The sequence below is a fragment of the Geospiza fortis genome, unplaced genomic scaffold (genome assembly GCF_000277835.1).
Source record: "Geospiza fortis unplaced genomic scaffold, GeoFor_1.0 scaffold40, whole genome shotgun sequence".
Classification (NCBI taxonomy): Eukaryota; Metazoa; Chordata; class Aves; order Passeriformes; family Thraupidae; genus Geospiza; species Geospiza fortis.
In genome coordinates, this window is record NW_005054297.1 from 22,915,064 (window position 1) to 22,936,722 (window position 21,659).

The 21,659-nt window shown below is 39.8% G+C and overlaps 1 protein-coding gene across 1 annotated transcript in view; it reads right to left on the minus strand.

The window, feature by feature from the left end:
* Positions 1-14,071: 14,071 nt before the first annotated feature.
* GALNTL6 (polypeptide N-acetylgalactosaminyltransferase like 6) overlaps positions 14,072-21,659 on the minus strand; it is a 273,134-nt gene continuing 265,546 nt past the window's right edge. The window contains exon 11 of the mRNA XM_031066187.1: positions 14,072-19,171. Within this exon, the coding sequence (XP_030922047.1) occupies positions 19,004-19,171 (168 nt within the window). The 3' untranslated portion in view covers positions 14,072-19,003. The remainder of the gene's footprint in view (positions 19,172-21,659) is intronic.

A 21,659-nucleotide genomic window follows, 5' to 3' on the forward strand; every position in this document is an offset into this window, starting at 1 on the left:
CATTTACATCTGTTACACAGACTAAGATAAAGCCAGATCTTTCTAAAGCTGGTGTCACAGTCTTCTCCCTGCTATATGCAGGTATAGGAGGAGCTTCTCACAGTGACCACACAAGTCTCCAGCACTTTGGGCGATACCAGTCTGTTGCTGATGAAACCTGAGACGTGGTATAAAACGCAAACAGGCAGAATCACTTAGCAAATGGATGTCATGGTTCAAGAGCTTCTGACAGTCAAAGTCCTCAATAAATACCTGCACCCTGCCTAAGTTTATGACTTTGATGTTCCTCAGCTCTGCATAACAGCACATGCTTTCATTACAACAATCCTTGTATTGTGCACCAAAACCTGAGCTCTAAAGAAGCGGCAGAAATCAAGCTAACAAATCTTCACATAGTTGTCTGACCACACCCAGCTTTCCACCAAGTCTAAGCTCAGGGGTTCTGGAGATCAGCATCATGATAAGTTTTGAGCCAAGCTAAAAAAAAAAATAGGATGCAGGTTCTCTTTTCTTTTAATATAATAAAGGCCTGATGTCCATTGTTGGTTACCTGAAGTGCTGTCCTGTCTAACTTCTAAAATAAACATCATTATGTAAATTGATCTGTCCAGAAATCCTCAGCAGATCCGTCTGGTTTTCTTCACTCTCCTGTGATGTCGTGTTTCAAATACAATACATTATTTTATGTATCCTGCTGACAAAGTTTATTTTTGAGAGCATGAAACTCTCAGTGCTCATCTATTCTTCCTTAATGCTGACAGTGCTCTGAACATGGCACTGGCTCTCTGAAGCAAGGCAAATGAAATAGGAGCCATCTTAGAAATGGTTCTGCTTAACATCAGGACAGAGATTACCTTGCCTTCTGGTTTTGAAATTTCAGTATGCAAAATGCAAAAGGATCCTAGGAGTTCTGCAGGCTTAGCAAAGTTTGGGTACTGTTATGCTGACCTGATTCAGCTCTTTCTTTATCTTTCTCTGTTGTGTTTTTGCTTGGTACACTGTCTATTGTGTATCCTTGTCCTATGTTTGCTCAATTGCCTAGCACAGGCCAGTCCAGGCTGTTATTAGTTTATTAGAGCACCTACAGGATGGGGCATGTATTTGCATGTCTCTTAATCCTGGAAGAAACTGAGACCTCAGGCAGGCACACACGTGCACACGCAACCTACTTATCCAGGATTTCAATATGTTTTCTATAGATACAGAACCCCCGCAGGAATTTCAAAAGGTGTATCTGCACTAATTAGAATCCGTATCATTTGCGTGCCAGAGCTTTACTCATCACCTCAAATTGCCCTCATCCACCCCAATTTTAGCATTCATATCATCCTGCTTTGTTGTGAAGACATTTGAAAATGAGTTTCAAGCTCACAATCCATCGCTAAAGCAGTAATGAATCCTGTGACAATTTTTTTTTCAATAAATCAGCTTGCATAGCAAGTCACAGCTTTTATTACTGTTAAATTTCTTAATTCTGTAAGACACTTGAGGCTGAAATACCTGCAGCTCTTCAGGACCATTGACTGGGTATTTAATATCTGAGAGTATAAAAACCTTTTGTGCATCAAATTCTGCATATTGCTTTTTTGGGTAGTATTTTAATAAGCTTTCATCACTATTTTTGCCCAATCATTCTTAAGGTCCACAGTCTAGATGCTGAGTATGTATAAATCATGCAGCTTGAAATACATCAAAGAAACTATATTCATTTGTCCAGGATTTGGCTTCTTACTTCCAGTTTTACCATGCTTTTCTTTAACTAATCTTGTGAATGCCTTAACCACATCCACTTCCTACTGTATTCTTCTCAATCCCTTTCAATTACCTCCTTCTTTACTTATAACACCCCCTCCCCCAATTATTTCCTTGTAAATCCTTTTAAATCCTAATTTTTCTCCTTCTTTCCTTTTTTTTTTAAATTTAAAATTAGCTAATTGTTAGAAGCATTTGTAACTCTGAAATCATACTTCTGAATGCATTGTGGTATGTTGACTCTAAGGGCTAAAGTTTCTAAGCAGCTTTCAGAATAATGAGATTTGTGGGCATGACTCCCTTGCACTGCTATGAAGATTTTTAAAAATCTTTAAACTCTAAAGAGTAAAATCAGTTTCTTTGTGCTGCTGACTTGTAAACACTGTGCTTGGAGCATGGATCCTTTACAGCAGAGTTAGCCTTTTCTCTTTCAAGTTACTTATTGTGCTTGAGGAGCTTGTGAACATCTATCCTTAACTTTAAAACCTGAGGGTGTGTCATTCTTAGCAGCAGCTGATACATGCTGCAGTTTTTGTCCAATTTGCCTCCACTCTGCACTTAGCATGTGTGTACATAAAATATTTGCACTACACATTTCTTTAACAGGCAACTCATTCTCGTTCTTTGCCTGACCACATTTCCACTATAGGTGGCAGCAACTTGTAGATATCTTCTGGAAAATCTCAGTCCAATCAAAAATGGTAGACTCATGGGGCACATTTCTCAGGTTAGCAATGCCCAAAATGTTAATCTAAAATGCTTGGTTTTGTAGACAACTATTCCTGACATTTCATAGTCCGTTATACTCTCTTATTATTTCCCATCCAACTGCATGACAGGTGAGCCTACCTCACATGTAATTATTGCCTGCAGTCTGCCTGGCCTGGTGACTGGGGCTGGGTTTGCTGGGTCTAATCTCGGATAGGTTTGCCTTTGTTTGCCTTTGCAATGATGCTGTAGCACAGCTATATCAGCGTGCCGAACAGGGTGAGGTGGCTTCACCGATTGCACCGGCTGGTGCTCGAGTATTTGCATTGCCTCAGGCCAGCCCGGCACTCCTGCACCACACCCCGGCTGTGTGTGCTCTCCCTGGGTGCTGAAGGACATTTGTCAACCTGAAATCCAACTTCCTGATGCAATCCAGGATGCAGCCACGTATTACTGCTTTTTTTCCTTCCTTCACCTCCCCTGACACAATGAAACCACATCTCACCCTGCTGATTTCTTCTGAGCTAGTCAAAGCATGTGTTGGAGCCCCTTGCACACCAAAAATGCATATTGTGCTACTGCTTCCTCAATATATCACCAGATTTTGAATGCCATGGTTTTGCCCCATCAGCAGCTTTTTGGTTAGCTGATGCCATTCATCACGAGCTATGGGAAACATAATTACAAAGAACTGGAGAATAAGGATGCTATGCAAGCCTCCTAAAAGGGAGGGAAGAGGGGAAAAAAACCCACCTATCTAGAACACGTGTAGTTTTTCACACATGGCCTCATCTCTCTTTCACTTTCCTCAGGAATTATGTGATAGTCATTTTACCATGACCCTGTTGTCATAAAGTTATACATATGCTTAAGTAATTTGATAACCAAGGTATTAAGGCTTGTGCTGTGTCTGTCATGCTGCCCAAAGCTGCATAAGTATATTGACTTTTCCATAATTAAAACAGCAATACCCATTCATTGGAATTAACTGTTTGCTGAATTAAAACATAACCAGAACTATTAGGCACAGACTTTTACAGACCCTGGAAAATGTTAAGGTTACAAGAATAACACGCATAGACATGAAAATCTGAAAGACAGGTAGAAAGGCGAAGAATTAAAAAAGAAGTTAAGAACTGTTGAGTATTTCCACACATTAAAGTGTTTAGAAGGCTTCCTTCTTATCTATTCCTTGTATCAACTATGCTTTTATACTTATTTTTTAAACCCTTTACATCTTAGTAATACAACTGTCACACCAAGCATTTGTAGGTATCTTAAAGTGTTTTCATTTTGAAGAAAAATATTTTCCTGCATTCAGAATCACCTCCTTGCTTAGCATGCACTGGGAGTAGAGAAGGTTGCAGTACTGATGATGTGTCAGAATCCTCAATACATTTCCCATCCAGCACCTTTTAGCTTATCCCCTTTAAATACAGAGAGTTTGGGGAGGGGTATGGTGGTGGCATCTTTTTTTTTGCTTCATTTTGCTGCCCAGTGATGTGACTTGGCATGGCTGCTTTAGGGGAGGCAAAGGAAAGGTGACTGGAGTCAGGCTTTTGTTCCTTGACCAGCACAATGTTTCGGGTCAGTGAGCCAGGCTGCCTTTGCTGCTGTGCATTCACCTTCTTCCCAGTATTAACCCCAGCAGCTTTAATACACCTTTTTCTGGGCACAAAAAATGCTTTTCTTCCCAACATAGTTGTTGTCAGATCTAGTTTTTACAGGTTTAAGGAAGCATTACACAAATGCTTTAAGCAGGTAAGAGTGAGCTCCTGCAATCATATGCAGCCTTAAGCATGAAAGGGTGCTTAAAGAATTGCAACTTTCTAAAAAGCTTTCCACTCAGAAGGTGATCCTGCCTGGATCTGGTAAATTGATCCAATGGTTCCTACAACTCCAGGATGTCACAAAGGGTGGGACCAAGCTGTGTCTGAGAACCCCAGATCTGGTACTGTAACAAGCACTCCCAAAAGCAGTGTGCTGTGTTTTATACCTACTCTGCCAAGTGCTGGACTGGGACAGTGCAGAAAAGAAGACAAAGATATTTTCTGCTTTTCGTGCCAGCTCTTGCAACTCTGGGGCTTTCTCCATAAGGCCTCAGTCCTTACAGCCTTGTAAATAAATTCTAGCTGTGACAATTGAAGAAAACCACAATCTTCCCATCCTTGCTCCCCAAGCCCTATCACCCTCTAGTTCCCTCCTAAAACCATGCAGAGTGCTTAAATAGCCCTAAAGGCAATTAAAACACATTAAAAATATCCTCTATGAGATAAACTGGAAGTTTTGTATGCTCACCATTAGCAAACTATTTTGTCTTTTTAGCTTCAGACTCGTGCCTCTTTCTCTTTCTTTGAGGATAAAGGGTTTCCCAGGGTTTCTAAAGAACTCTGGTGATCTTTTCTGGACTCAGCTGGCTTTTTCAGCAGGCAGCACTTCTGTTGCCATGGCAGTGGGAGCCAGAGCCCCAACTCTAGTCTGGGAGATTTCTTCTGAGGCATCATTGCCACAAGTAATAGAGCAATTAGGTGAGGATATACAAATGCTGCCTGGGTTATCTGATACGGCTTATTTTGCTACAGTTAGGTAGCTATGGCATTTATGAAGCAAATTACTTCTTTGTGAATTTTGTCATGCAAAAGGTCCACTTAGGGACCTCTTCTATACTTAACTTCACTGCGGCTTGAGAATATGTGCTTCAAAACAGTGAGTGGTGGTGCACCCTGTAAGGAGAGTTACAGCAGCTCCATCTTTTTGGGGAGAAGCCAAGTGCCAACAGGCATTCTCCTTGTAAATGGTATTTCATTAAGAACTAGCAGACTTCTTGTCCCCCTCTACATGAGCAGCTGCTGTTCACAGTCAGTCACAAACCACCCTGCACTGCCGAGACACAGAACTTTCACTGGGGCTTTGCAGATGGGAACATCTCCATGCAAGTAAGCTCATATTTGACCCCTGCACACAGCTGTCACCATTACAATCAGTAAAGCTCAGAGAGAAGCCTGCAATCCATTTTTGTGACCAGATGCATTCTAATGACAACAGTACAAAATTCCCTTGTGCCAGTTCACTCACAGGACACAGAAGGACCAAGAGTCTGCCCCAGGGCTATGCACTGACTGCATTCTTTCTAGCCCTTCTTTGCTCCCTGCTCAAATCTCCCCTCACTTCTCCATAATCTTTGGAAAAATAGGTGCTCTGTGGAGGTATTTTTTGATTCTTTTTTTCCCCTCCAGTCAACTGATGAGATCATATGTTTGGGTTTTTTGGGGTTGAGTTTTTTTGGTGTTGAGGTTTTTTTGCATTGTTTTGTGTTTTTTCAATAAAACCAGAGAAAAGAGAGGGACCAAGATCCATTCTGAGTGAAAATGTTCTTTGGTGAATGTTAGCAAATGGTGTAAGATCACTAAACTAACAAAGAGGTTAGGTTTTGCACACTGCTTAAAAGTAGAACACCTATGAGCTTATATTGGTTCTCCTCAGGAAAGCAAATAAAGATGATGATCTAGTTAAAAAAAAAAATCTAAAAAACATCCACAAGAAGATAGACACACCTCACATGCCACATGCTACAAAAACTCAGATCTAAATCACTACTGCTTATCACAGAATAAAAATCCAAAGATCCTTTTACTTACAGAAAACTACTTAGCACACAAATAAAAACCGTCATTTAAAAAATGATATAATATTTAAATGTATACAGAAATTGCTGTTAAATAGTCTGTAAACTGCTGCTTTTCTGGGCAGAGTAAATATTTTGTGAATACTGCTGTCTCCTAATCTGAAATGCAAACTGTTTTCTTTATTACTGATATAATAATGCTTTTTTAAAAGATGAGCTGCAATATTTGTATATGTCACCACTGTGCTCAGACACCAAGTAAAGAATATTCCAGCAGGCAAATAATAGAAAAATATTTAGTTCCCCATCTTCAAACATATGCTTTAGAAGGGAAATCACCACAGCTCCAGTCTTTAGGTGAAAGCTAGCTGAAGATTATCTCAGTAATGGGTCAGGTGAAGATCTAATGCAAGAGAAAGGTTTTTTCCCATGGAACAGAAGTTCAGCAATATTCCCTATACTAAAAGTAGCTGGCACACAGGACATAATATTTATTGTTGTTTTACTGGAAATTAGGACGTGGCAGCTCCTAAACCAACAGACATATTTCTTAACAGAAAAGCTGTGCCTGCCCACCTTCCCCTCTCAAAAGCTGCAATCTCAGAGTTAAATTGACAGCTCTTGCTCTCAGGTATACAACTGCAAATGATCACATGAGCTCCCTTCTGATACTGCCACTTGATTTGCCAACATCAAGTTTAATCACTGACCTGATTTTTGGTTGGTGTGGTCTCATGTCTGTTGTGTGTCCCAGTCCTTGAGGAGTTGGGTCAAACCTTCTTAAAGAGCTGCAAATGTGGGTTTCTTGTCACGAACATGGAGAAGGCTCAGCTGGTCACTAAGGAGGAGGTACAAACAAGACCCCAGGTGAAAGAGCTGAAAAAACCCCAACCCTGAGCATGTACTTGTAAAGGCTTTATATAAATCTTTGACATGGTTGCTATGTGGGATTGATGAGGAGCTGGCAGTTCCTGACCCTGATTGCAGTCTCCTGTGCTGGTGGTGCCTGCACGGACCCTCCTGGGTCACCCAAAGCATGTGGGGTGGCCTAAGGAGGCACTTCAGGGTACCCATGATGACTGGTTTCCTACTCTCCATCAGAGTTCTGGGAAGCACCGAGGAGATGACAATAACCAAGTAATCCAGACAAAGTGCACATCTTCTCCTCCAGGCAGTTGCTACAGAGCCAACCTTCGTGGCAAAGAGCTGTGAGGGATTAGTTTGCAGGTGCTACTACTGGGGTTAGTCCCCCCTTGCTGCACTTTCTGAACTCTTCCCACTTCTCTGTCTGCTAGGAGACACTATCCTTCTACTTACCAGTTTTGCTTCCCCCTGCCAAAACAAAAGTTTACCCTGGCATATCCTTGAAGTAGAAGCTTATCAATTCTAAATCAGGAGGCATGTTTAATTAAAACAGTGGTGAATGTTACTTGAGAATCACTTAGGCAGAAGAAAAAGCCACTTAGAAACCCCTGTGTTTTTCCCCCTTATCCTAAAAGAAAAAAAAAAGAGCTAATTAGAGCAATCATCCAATACAAACATGCCACCAGACACTCTCTTCTGCATCTACTCACCAAGGCTTCCAGCTGAAGAAGTCATCACAATTTCCCTTCAAAAATCAGAGGGCAGATACTGGTGCTGACCAGGAGCGCAGACACATCTCCTTCCCACCTGGCTGGGGCCGCATGTTGTCCAGACCACAAAGCAATTCCTATCGTGCAGACAGGCAGCACTCCTCCAACTGGTGCAGGGAGTGACCAGTCAGAGAAGCAGGGATGTAAGCACCATCACTGAGCAGCTAATGTTCAGAGCTATTGCCCAAGCTGGTGGTGCACAGGCTTTTCATGATGGGAGTTCAAGGGCAGCTGCCCTATGCAAGCCCGAAGGTGGAGCTGTGTCTGTAGGCTGAGATCTTGTCACTGACCTCTTCAGTCAGAGAGCCCTGCTGCCTCTGCAAGAAGCTGCCCAGGCAGCAGGATCTCAAAGTGCTCTCACTCTTCCCCATCCACAGACATTGCAGAGGAAGGAGGGAGGCCAGGAGGTAGGAGCCAGGCTTGGATTCTCTCCTTCTTGACTAGCAGGAACACACGACAGCATCTCAGCCTGGAAGTGAGAGTCAAAGTAGAAACCAGTCTCCCTGTCTCTCTTCCCAAGCTGAGAAGCTGCATTTGGAGTTGCTAAACATGCTCCAGTAACTCTTGTCTCTCACATTCTTGCAACCAGGGACAGGACATTCATTTCAATGCAAGGTGCAATTCCTCTTCCTTTCTCTTCTCCCTGCAACAAGTCTTATTACTCTCCTAATACACCCATACCTGCAAGAGCTCTTTAAAGCTTTTTCCTTGAAGGTTTGCACCTGATGTTATCAAAGGTAATTAGATAATTGACACACAATTCACAGAAGGCTCTCTGGTTTCTTTATACATGCTATTTTCCTTGGGCTGTGAACTTTAAATGATGTAAATGGGAAAATTCACTGTTGTTTTACAGCTTTTAACTTTAGGCTATATTAAAACTGATGCCTAATTGATCTTGATGTATCTAAACCACTTTATTGTTCTCTTAGTAATAATTCTTCTTTGTTCCTAGTTGTTCTCTTGCCAAGGGTTGTGCCTGTAATGTTAATGACTCCAGTCTCTTTACGGACTTGATGGAAGTTTTTGTTATTTGTCAAAGCCCCCTGACTTACAATTTGTTTCGTTGTTATAATTACTGTATCAGTGGGAAGATGTTTACCAAGTATCTTCAATAGTTTGTTCAACAGAACTGCCTGTAAGAAATTAATCCCAAACAGTTTAAGTGGAAAGGTTAGGTAGAAAAATCACAATGTTTTCCCCTGATTGGGCTGTCTTCAATTTGCATCTAACTACAGTATCCTTTAAGCTCTCTAGAGAAGGAGGAGTCACATTTTCAATGAATGCTTATAGTTCTCTTAGTTTTGCTAGTTTTGATGTTCAGAGTTCTTTGGAAGCAATGTTCACTTTAACTGCTCCCTCAGAAACAAGTAAAAATTAGATTGTGTCCACTTAAATTCTACCACAACTCTGCCATATGCAGTAAATGTCAGGGATGAATTTAATCAATGATTTTTGATTAGAAGGTTTTAGGATAGATGTACAGCACTGAAGAACTGAAGTTTATGGGTATGCGTAAAATTAAGTTATAGGACTTAAAGAGATGCCAATTAAAAAAAAAAAGAAGAAAGATAATTACTTTAAAGATAAATAATAAGTAATAATCAACACTTACTTCTTTAGTCTTTGAAGAGGATTGACTAATACTGTTCATTTATATGACTCAAACTTTTGCAATTAATCCTCTTTATGAAGATGACATATTTTATGTCTTATCAGTTGTAGGTACAAGGACTAGCAGTGCTGGGAATTTCTAGTGATTTTTTTGTTGTTGCTTTGTTGGTGTTTTTTTGGTGTGGAAGTGGGACAAATAAATCTTGACTTACATGACTTTTTACTGGAATCAAGTCTTCAAAAACTTTTTCGATGCTTCCTTACTTGTCACTTGAGGACTATTATGTGTATACAACTGTTTTGTCCTCACTTGTTTATTTCTCTTATTTAGGTGGCCTTTCAAGACATGATTTACAGTATTGCCAAAGCTAACAGTGCTCTTTGTTAAAGGAGATTATTTTGTTTTCTCTTTCTGTTGATATTATACAGTTGGCATGGCCAGAGTTGCAGGAATGGGAGCAGCAATATGTCCCTGGGCAGACCTGCAGCTGGTTGGGCTTGTCCAGTTCTTCACCCATCCAACACAGCAGCTTATTTTAGCAGCAGCAGATGTACAAGAAACGGAAAAATTTATGCTGTAGCTTCTGAGAGGTATTTATTCATTCAGATCATGGTAATTTTTTGAAACTGCTGTTCAGCAATCTTTTCCTTTGTATCCTGCAATGTAATACATCCAATTATAAAATAGGACAGGTGTACAATTTTTATTCCACAGTTCAGGTTCTTAATTACAGTCCAGAAATTTACAGGCATGTGCTCTCTGTAAATCCTTTAAGCATGTCCTGAAAACATTATTTTAATGCATAAAAGTTGATCAGTTTCTACAGCTGTTGTTTAATAACATCTAAGCCAACTATCTCAGACTAGTCAGCACAGAAGTGTATGTTTTCATTTTACTTATTGTAATATATATATTACTAATTTTAGTCTATTGTATAATACTTCAAATGCACACATCTGAAAATATTTCCCCCATTTTTTTAGAGAGCTATATTTTTCCTAAATCACAATAACCAAATATTTTGACCTTGTTTCACAGAAAATTAGACAACTCCATCTTACTTTAATTGATCTCTTCTATAGCTAGCTGCCTATCAGCCCAGCTCATTTCTGTCTGTCTTGCCTATTGGGACATTGTCAGTGGTTACACAAAGTTGTCTCCAGTTCTTCTTGGCCCTTTATATATAGTTTATAATAGTTGAATTGCCAGGAAATGTTTTGTCCTGAATGTTGTTTAACAGCAAGTGAAGGCTGTAATTCCAGACTCTCAGAAAAGTGAGAGAAATGGATATTTTGCAGGATACCTGCAGGAAAGTGTGTTTATTCACAGAGATGCCTGGAAAACACTCTGACCATCAGAAAGACTAGTTGATAAGTAGAAGCATTTCAGAGGCTCAGAAGGGACCATATATTTCTATTTTGATACCTAGCACTTGTTAACTGTCTGTGTCTGTGTGTGTGGACTGGACTGCTCTGAGGTGTTGAGAGATGTTCAATGAACCACATTACCTGGAGAACTGGGCAATATCAACCAGCAGAGTTTGAGGTGGAAAACTGCAGGTGAGGTCAAAGTTGGAAGGCATGTACCCCTTGCTAAGATAACAACTGTGCAGAACAATCTCCAACTCCAAAGAAAAGGTTTATATAGACATGCTGCAGATTTGTATGAAAAACTGGCAGCAGAGGCCTGATGCATCACTATCCTTCCAGGTGTAGATTACCATGATATGTTTTGATGTAGAGCCGTAGCTGCAATTTGGAGGCTGATATGACAGGAATAAAGGAAAACAAACTTTAGAATCATAGAATCGTAGAGTGGTTTGGGTTGGAAGGGACCTCAAAGATCATCTCATTCCAACCCCCCTGCTTTGGGCAGGGATACCTTCCATTAGACCAGATTGTTCGAAGCCTCACTCAACCTGGCCTTCAACACTTTCAGGGATGGGGCATCCCCAACTTCTTTGGGCAACCGATTCCAGTACCTCACCATCCTCAGAGTAAAGAATTTAGCTCTCTCTTTTCCAGGCTGGACAATCCCAATTCTCTCAGCCCTTCCTCACAGGAGTGGTGTTCCATCCCTCTGATTAACTTGGTGACCCTGCTCTGCACTTGCTTCAACAGGTCCATGTCCTTCCTGGGACCCCAGGGCTGGATGCAGCATTGCAGGTGGGGTCTCACCAGAGCAGAGGGGCAGAATCCCCTCCCTTGCCCTGCTGACCATGCTGCTTTTGGTGCAGCCCAGGACATGTCTGACTTTCTGGGTGTGAGTGCACATGGCCAGATCACGTCCATTTAGGGGGTCTTATTTTTCTTTTGTATGAATCCCCCATTGGCTGACAATCCTTTGGACAGTTCCTTTGTACAGTACACTGGCACTCTGGTTTTCTAGGAACTTGTTTAGTGAAAGAGCAGGGTATAACTTTAATCCCTATGTTCTGGTTGCAAATAAACCCTGGTGGTGCATAAAGACATACAGGAAACCAGTGAAAGGATTCTCTTCTAGTAGGAAGGAAAAGTTGATGTTTTACTGCCATCTCTGCAGCTGTTACTTTGATAATGGGAATCATTACAGATATTGATTTTCCTGACATGCTGAGGAATAAACTAGAGTCCTGTACAGCTGTAAGCAAAAGGCTGCTGCACATTGGACAATCTCTCTCTTTTTGTAAATAAGGCCCCTGTGACTCTCTGCAGCTTGACTAGAGGTTAACCTGTATCATGCACTCATCACAGATTACACATCCACTTCAGATTTGGAATAATGCCTTCAGTTAAAGTTGTCATAACCCCTTGGTGGTTTATTAAAAAAAAACCACTTAAAAAATAATTCTACTCAGTTTCCTGCATCCCTATTAGCTCAATAGGGATAATCAAAAGTTAAAAACTTGAAGTCAAGAAGTTCAGCTGCTTCTAAACATTTGTACAAAGTATATCCACTGAATAAGATGCTTCCTGCTCTTACATCCTCCTCTCTCTGGGCAGCACTGAATTTTTAAAATGGATGAGAAAGTAGATCACCCGTGCAATTTCTTTTCCCTCAAAGATGTTTGTCTGTCTGTGGTATGAGCTATAACTCTTCCGCAGACAAAATCTGTAGTGAGACTGGCCCATAATGCCAGAACTTCTCCTCAGGAGCCTTTCTCCTCCCTATCCCTCTGCTAGAATAACCCAGGTACCCCAAGGCAGAAGGGCTTGAGGCTCTGCCAAGTCAAGATCAAAGCAGCTTTAGTCACTCTTGAGGAAGGGATCTGCAACAGCAGAAACACCTTTGGCACAGACCAGAAAGCTGGGAAGAAAGGAGACCAGGATTCTGGCAGACAGCAAATCAGCAGAAGGGAAGAAACACAAAATAGAAAAAAAATCCGTACAAAAACTGAAATGCATAAAAGAGGTGAATGCTGCAAGGAGCCATGAAGGCAGAGCCACAACATTCTTTGTTTTTAAGAGCTGTATAAGATGTCCAAAGAGAAACACTTGTTACCTTGATCTGCAAAGGGAGTAGGCAGAGCTACCTCACACTGATCCAAGTTGACATTTCCTAGGAAAATTTAGTTAAACACTTCTTTCAAAAAAGCCTAGATAGAGAGAAACATTAAACTGAGGTAAAAAAGTGGACCATAATGTTCTTCTTCTACATACTATCTAAAAAGTAGCCTCAGGAACACACACACATACCTTTAGTGGAAAACACAGAACAAACTCAGGGTCCAGCAAAGCTTTTCTCTTTTGTGATCAGTATTTCACAATCAATACATTTCAGATTAGGCAGTTCTCCTTATTCTAAATTTAGGTCCTTGCAAAAGGGTTTGATTGCCTCTCAGTTCCCAAATATTTGTGATGGAAGGAAAAATGCAAGCCCTGCTATGAAGACGTATCCAAAATTATCAGTGGCTGACCCTTGTAGGTCATACTTCCTCCATATAAAGAATTAAACCTGATTCCTACTTTTTCCCTTTCACCACCTATTTCCTCCTTCCTTTCTCAATTAAACTGCCATCTCCTAATCTCACCATTTGGCCTTTCACCTCCTTGAAAGCTCACAATTCTTGATCTTCTTAATCTAGGATCATTACCATCAATCACTCCTTCAGGCAAGTGAAATCTTTTTTTCACAGAGGGATGCCAGAAGCCTACAGATCTTTTGGGTCGATAATATTGTTTTAGTTCTGGTGCCAGTTGGGGTTTTTGACTAAACTGTGCCGAGTGCTATCTTTTGCTGATTAGATGCTCCAGAGTGATCAGCAAAAATTTGCTTGGACTGTGGTTCCTTCCAGGTTGAGTCATTTAGTGGGGAGATCAAGGATTAACTTAATTAAATCAACTACTACTTTCACAGTGTTAGGGATCCTGCTAAGATTAATGAGGACTAAGGTTAATGAGGACCAAGTTTTCCCTTCCTATGTCTTAGTATCTTTAAGATAGTACCAATCACCAGACTTGCCTCACTGCAGCCCCCTCACATCCTGTACACTGTCCATTATACATATATTTAAATGTCTTATCCATTTGCTTCTCTGAAACTGATCATTCCGAGTTTTCCTACATCTTTTACTGAGTATAAGCTTTTCTGCTGGCCCACTTTGCAAGGCTCCTTCTCATTCATGTATTCCCTGAAGCACCAACCAAAGTCGTTGCACAAAATACACAAATTTCTCTTTGTGTATAATTAACCTACTGGACAGTGCTGTGGTAAACACACATTTAGATAAACACAAATTATTATTGTTTTAACCCATGTCCTCTTTGCTCCCCTGTTGTCTGCATTGTTTTCATAGGGCCCACTGAAGCACCTACTACACTGCCAGGTTCTGTAAAAAAGAAAAAAATACTAAGATAACAAACCTTAGAAACAAGGAAAATCTCAAGGCACACCAGATTGCAATGTTTGAATGCAATTTTTTCAGAAGCTGTTTCTAAATTTTTTCTCCTCTGGCACTGTGATGCTAGTAACACCAGTTTCAGAAGTCCTGTCCCAGGAGTAGTACCACTGATGTTACTGATACACTGAAAGAACAGAATACAACTTCACAGAGAAAATATCTTTTCTGAATGCTGCTGAAGCTTTGGAAATGTGATGCATTTCTCTGAATTTCTCTAGCTAAACTTTCTCATTATTTGTTTTTACATATATGTTTCTTACCTTTCAGAGATTTTTTCATATGTTCGGATTTTCTTAAACCCAGTGTATAAATCCAGTATAATTCAGAATTATAACAAGGAAATATGAGGAGAGAAATATTTCAGGAGACCTAAAAACAGATTTGTGTATTACATGTGGTTTAAAAAAAACAACCTGTCAGCAAGTAACCACACAAATTCACTACATTTTTAAAATTACAAACCTTAAATAGAAAGCACTACACACTAAAGATTTAATAACTCTATTACTTATTAATCTAAAATTTTCCAGTTGAAAGATAGTATCTTAGCAAACATTTAGCAAAGTCTCTTGGTACACTTGACATAATAGGTATTTATCTTTGGGTTTTTATGTTACCTTTTGGTTTATGTTCCCTAATTTTTTTAAAGGCTTTCCAAACTTTCAGAAAGGGCAAGATCCTGAAAATGTTACGTAAAAGCACTCTTGGATCCTTATGCTTTTTTTAAGAGAATATGGAACATACTTGGGAGGGGGTTAAACAAAGGAATAAATGAACATTATAATACCATTATAATACCAGCTATAAAAATGTTACTCCTGATCACCTTGTGTTGTTTTCAAGGGCTTTGAAATTATTTCCCTAACAAATCTTGATGGATTAAAAAAGAAAAGTAAAACCATTAATAAAACCATATAGGCTGTGTTCTCTTGAAATGCACTGGGTTATCAGCATTACAGATGCTCTCTAAATAGCAAATGGATGCACCCCTGGTGCCAGCCACACTGAAAGCTTGCCAGTACAGCCTTCCTAAAATGCTCCATCTCCAATCCATCCAGGTAGGCTAAAAGAGTCTCCCTCACTCAGTCCCTTGCAGAAGTTATCAATAAAAATGCAAATGAATTGTGATTATGACTTTTTTTTTTTAATAAAGGTAACATCCATTCTTGCAGAAGTGCCATCTATCTAATCAATTTGGTCAAGCTATTTGTACACATTTCTTCTATGTGGCATAAGATTTCACTAAGGTCACTGGAGACATTGATGCCTGGTAAATTGCCAGTAATCAAAGGTTGTTAAGTGCTTGTCAGCTTCCTTTCAAGCTAAGTCTATCTTTATCATGAGGCAGACTTATTTCAGCAGCTAGAGACCATTTATTCATAAATGGATCACACTCAGGAATAATGCATTATATCATTAAAATATCCATACTGCTGCAGAAACATTTGTTCTAAAGCAACCTCATTTTTCTGAAATAACACTGTGGCAAATGAAAGTGAAATCTTGTCATGTCTCTGCAACAAGGCTACTCTCCCCCACATGAAAGGCTTTGTTTCCCAGCTCCTCCTCTCTCCTTTGAGCCCTGTCCCCCAGGGCCTCTGTTTAGCTTAGATTCTGGAATATATGCAGGAAAAGAGATGTTATTTTTGAGTTTAGTTGCACTTGGAGTTTACTTCAGTTTCTCCAGATGCTCTCTCCAGTTATAGTACTTTGCTGGCCACAAAAAAAAGGCCAGTTAACCTTAAATAGAAAACATTTAGGGTAGATGGTGAAGAACTCTCTTAAAGATACAGAGATTTTATTTTCAGATATCTTGATTAAAGCCATAAAATAATAAATTGAAAAAAACTGAACAAGTCATTAATTGGGGAAATCAGTATAGCTCCACTGAAATGATGAGCCCACATTACTTAATTCCACCCGTGTGCTACATTTAAAATATGTTCAGGACTACCTGGTACTAAAAAAAAATCTGTGAAGAAATTTCATAGTCTTTTGAAAAAACGTGTCAGAGTTAAATGCTCCTGGAGAATTATCAGAAGAAGATACATCTCTCCAAGCTATCAAATTGTTCATAAGTTTATAGGCTGGAAAAGATATGGTTGCAGGAAGAAGTAAAGAAATTCTGAATGGTAAATTAGTAATGAAATACTCTTATCAGTGGAAACCTTTGGAGAACACCCAAGACAGACTTGAACTGAAAGGTAGCGATGATCATTTATTATTAATAAAACTTTTGCTGAAGGAGTCCTGTGCAAGGACTGTTCTCTTTCCCCACAATATCTGACTAGCAGTAATATGGATTGCTTTTTGACAAAGACTGCTAGAGTTTACCATTTGTGATCAGCTACAAGTAAGTGGAAGGCTTCCTCTGGCAATGTAAGGTGCTGTGCAATATGACTCAACAAGGGCTGTAAAAGGCATAGATTTTCTTTGCCCTAAGAGCAGCCTCGTTCCCATCAGACATCTCAAAATCAGACCACTGAGATGCAGTCAGACATTGAACGATATAACCCTACCAATCTGTTCTGCTTTAGCAATCTTCCTTTGCCTCTCTATTTTGGGCATACAGTGCTGCTTCCAGGACTGACAGTTTGGGGCCAGTTACAATCAGCAGCTTGAGGGCTGCATTTATATTTGAGGCAGCCATTTTCTTCTTTTCCCAAACCCTCTTTCCTCATGATAAGGCTGCAAATAAATGATGCTGTGAGCACCGCATGTGGGAAAGCTGAGAGTTTGCAGAGGCTAGGCTGGTTCTGTGTACTGACAGATAAACAAACCTGAAGTATCCTCATACCAGAACCTTACTTCCTCTGTTCCTGAGCACACCATATCTTCAAATTAAAATTAAACAATACCTAAACCAACTCACTTATAATAAAATCATAAAACGGCAACTCTGTGGACACATCCCTTTAAATTATTTGAAAGATCTCTTCAATAACTTGCAGCAATTGCTTAATATAGATTAGAAATTTCACAATTTCCCCAGTGCACACATCCTGAATGTTACAGGACCTCATTCCCCTCTTAAAACTTTCATATGACCTGCAACTACAAGATGCTGCCATAAAATAGCACACTGGTACTAGAACCATCCTCTGGATGAAATCAATGCTCTTTGTGCATAAACACAGCTTAAGGAGAAATAAACAAAACACAGTCACTGCATTCCCTTAAAACAGGGTAGATTGCACACCAGTATTTTGGTTAGTCAGCCACCTCGCCAGCAATCAAAATAAGCAACTTAATTACAAATGTTATTTTTGGAACCTGAAAGGAGTTACAGCACAGAGGACTGATGATCTATCTGCATTTATGGTGCTTTCATTTGTAAATCCATCTTTCAAGCAAAAGCCACATATTTACTTGATATAAATTTATACTCACTCTTACCTTGAACAGTCTCAAAGTTATCAGTCACATTCCACACATCAGCATGAACTGAGAAGAACCATTGACACCCTTCCTAAAATGTTTCAGTGGCCCCTCTCTCCAACAGCATGATAGGTTTGAGGGACCCATCATAATCATCAGTGTGATGGAAGTCTGTGTTACCCTGAATGGTGCCTGTGCCTAAAGCACCAAAATATTGTAAAGTGTGACTCACTTGCACTTCTTGTTTCCTCCCTCATGACATGTACAATACCATTCACTTGCTCACTGTGGAAAGTTCACATGATTTCCATCACAGATTTCAAAAACTCCAAAACCACCCAACTGATTTCCTGTCAATTTTTCTCTCCACTCCTCTGTGTCAAGAGCACTGCAAGATCTTTTAAGCTGCACCGCAGGGAGTCAACATGCTCTTAGGTGACGGCAGCATACCAGTATTAATTTGACTAACCTAGTTCAGCATGCAGTATGCAATTGTTTCCCACTCTCCTCCTGATTTTTTTCCCCAGCCTAATTTGATTTTAATTTATATGTCAGTAAAGATTCTACCTTTAAAAAAGACATATAGTCCACAAGCCTTCCATTATGCTGCAGCTGCTGCTGTTATATTTGTCACTAAACAAAACTCACCTTGTGTGACAATGGGATTTGAATCACAATTGCTAAATATATCATATATAGAAATTTGATTGCTTTGCTTTATTTTTCCTGAAGGGGGAAAATGTGAGGGAAAAACTGTACAGTTCATTTCATGCTTCACTACAGTGTAATTCTAGACCCTAAGTTTTCAACCATTCCTATTTTGGTAATGAATGGAATGTAAAAGGGAGGTATTTAAAATTCATTGCAGCAGTTCTGAGGGTTCAACCTGCTTAACCCAACCTTTTATTAAGAGAATGTCAACAGAGCATATATCTTGTCTAGGGAGTGCTGGGACATCATTATTCTTCTACCAGCATGTTTAATTCTAAAACCTGGGATTTCTTCAGGTTCCTGTTGGTGTCATGCACACCATAAACCCATCCCAAATCATAGCGTCTGTTCTGAGCTACTCACTACAGCAGGATTTGACCTGAGAAACTCTAGAGTTTTGTTTTACTTTATTAACTTGGAGTACTTTTAAACAGTTTTTAAACAAAGTTTTTCCCTTGACCAGCAAGGGAATTTTCAGCCTGAAGTTCTCAGCAGCATCCGGTGAGGCTCTTGGCCAAGTTCTCCAGATACTGTATATCCACAAGGACAGCCTGCTGGCTCTTGCTGTGGCATTTTCTTAATCCTCAGAACAGATTTCCTGGATCTAGGGAATTTAATTCCTGACTCCTTTGACCCAGATGCTGGCAAAAATGTAGTCTGCAGTCTGTACGTAAATATGTGTGTTCAATTTTTTTTTCCTTCTAGGAACTGGCCTTGCTGTTAAATTTTTCTAAAACGGTCATATTAATATGTTCAAAAATCCACTGTTGAGTTTCAGATAAAGGATCACATCTGTTCATGAAAATCTTCTTCTCAGCTGGGTTGCAATCTATGCAGCTGCTGCTTACCGGATGGAACAAAGTTTTGTCCTACAGGAATGAAAAAAAATAGAATTAAGTAGCAAATGCCAAATCATTGGAAGTATTCTAATTTTACAGAACATGGATTAAGAGAGCCCTGTTTGAAATGATTTTTTGGTCTCTGTGCAGTAACCTTGTGTAATAACAACAGCTATTATTAGAAAGCTGTAGAGAATGGAATTTTCTTCCCTTGGGCTATTATCCTTTACGAAAATGGGGATTCAAGAAAGAGGGAGATATCATCTGGTCTTTGACTAACAACTGCATAATATAATGAAAAAACAGAATGTCTTTTAATATCTTTGCATACCAAGTATTTGCTTGAAGCCCATTTAAATGTCTGAACCTGAAAATGGATTTGTTTGGGGCTTTTTTAGAGAAATCTTGCTCTTGACAGGGTTGTGTTTCTTGGCAGGGGTAGCTGTAAAATCTTCAACTTGGTGAAGACTTAAAAAATGAATTATTAACTGAAGTGGTGGACAGATGGACACAGGATTGATGTTCTCATCCCATTCAATGCCTGTGGCCCTGCTAAGACCAGCCACTGAAATACGCTCTCTCTCCTAATAAGATGGAAATCCTAACACTGATTTAGCTTCATATGGAGATTTTGTGAGGGCAAGCATGGATTAAGTTGCTTTAAAAAGCATATTTATGATGATTAGTTTTATTAATTTTACTTCACAAAACTGGAGTGAATAGTAAGTAACCTGATGTGAATCTTTGTGAAAGCAGTCAGTTGAGCAGGTGGTGAGTTGGGTAGTTTCAATATACTTAGTTGATGTAGGCAAGTGTTTTGAGAAAGACAGATGTGGGAGTCATTAGATGGTTTGAAAGTTTCCAGGGACTATACTGCTGCATCTGTTGAAATAAATTTCAGATTACTCTTGGTAAACGACATTCAGGCTTTTCCCCTCCATGCCAATGATTGCCCTGACACTATTTTAATACTAATCCAGGATGTGCCTGCTTTCCCAGTTTGTGATAGGAAAAAAATTTACTTGTCAAATTGCAATTGATTAAAAACTGACACAAGTACTCTGAGTGCTGAGCAACAATCATAGAAACTTATCTTTAAAAATACCTCACATTCAAAAAACAACAACAACAACAAAGTACAAAAACAAACAGAAACAGCAGCTATTTAAAACCACTTTGAAAATTTGGTTGTTTTTTTTTTTTTAATTTAGGAAAGATTAAATTCAACGATTTGTGGTTTGTGAAAAAATGGTAAAGTACAATGCCTCTTTTTAAAATTAATATATGCAATAAAGAACCAAGTCAAAAGTACCTTGTGCTCTGGCTGAGGGGGATGGTGTTACATCTGCCTTTCACACTGTTTTACTTTCAGCACTAGCCTTTCCCCAAAAGCAGTGGATGAACACACACTCCCCCACCAGACTGAAATTCAGAGGCATGCTATCAAAGCTGACAGGACCAAACCAAATGAGTAGAGGCCTTTCTCTTGTGTTCTACAAGGAGAGCAGGCAGGATACTTCAGCTTGCAAGAAGGGGGTAACTGTACTGTGTACAAAAGACTACTGTGTCCCTGCTAGGATGAGGTGGGCCTGCAAGAACTGCCAGGCACCCATCTGCACTTTGCCAGCTCCTTCTGTACTAATAAGAGCTTGATGCAGGGGCACTGTCCAAAATCAGGACACAATGACTGTGCCATGGCCACCCTGCCTGATGTGGGGCCTTCAGGAAGGGGGCATATGGTTTTTCCTGCAGTATAGCTGGGCATGAGGGCCAGCCAAGATATTAGGAAGTCAAAGTTGGAATGCTAGAAGCTTTAATAAGATAGTTGGTACAAGAAGAAAGGAAACAGCTTCAGCACAAAAAGCTTGCTATGAAAAACACTCCAGCCTTTCCAGAAAGCTGGCAGTCTTTCTTACAGAAATATCACAGGCAATTTTTGAGTGAAGCATTATTGCTGCTTTTATTTAGAGAGCATGGTTATTAGGAAAGAAGAGTGTCTTTTAAGAATAGGGACAGAGTTACTACTCTGGAAAAACTTCTGGCTGACTTAGCAATGTATAAAGGCCTATTAATTTATCATCTCAAGTTTATGCTGATTTTAAGTCAAAGCCTGGTGGTATTATCTTCCACCGGATTTCAGAAGAAACAGGTTCAGGACTTCAAGGGGTAATAGCTACATGCATCCCAGAGAAGAATTTACAAGAGAAATACATAAATTGCTCTTTACACCAATATTGAGAAACCACAAGCACTCTTGTGGACACATTTCTAACATCTGAAAACAGCAGAATATTTTTTTTCCTTCTGCGTGAAGGCAAGCCTGAAGATTATTTGCAGAAGGAGAAACTCCTCCATCGGATAATTGGTCTCGACAGTTCAGTGGGGTTGGCAATGACACACAGAGCCTTTCATTTCTTATAGGTCACTGCTGTAACTATGGCCAAAGTCAAGAGCAACTGGAAGTCATTATCAGCTGGTAGCTGTAGTAGTTTATCTGAAATCAGTTGGTAGCTCCAGT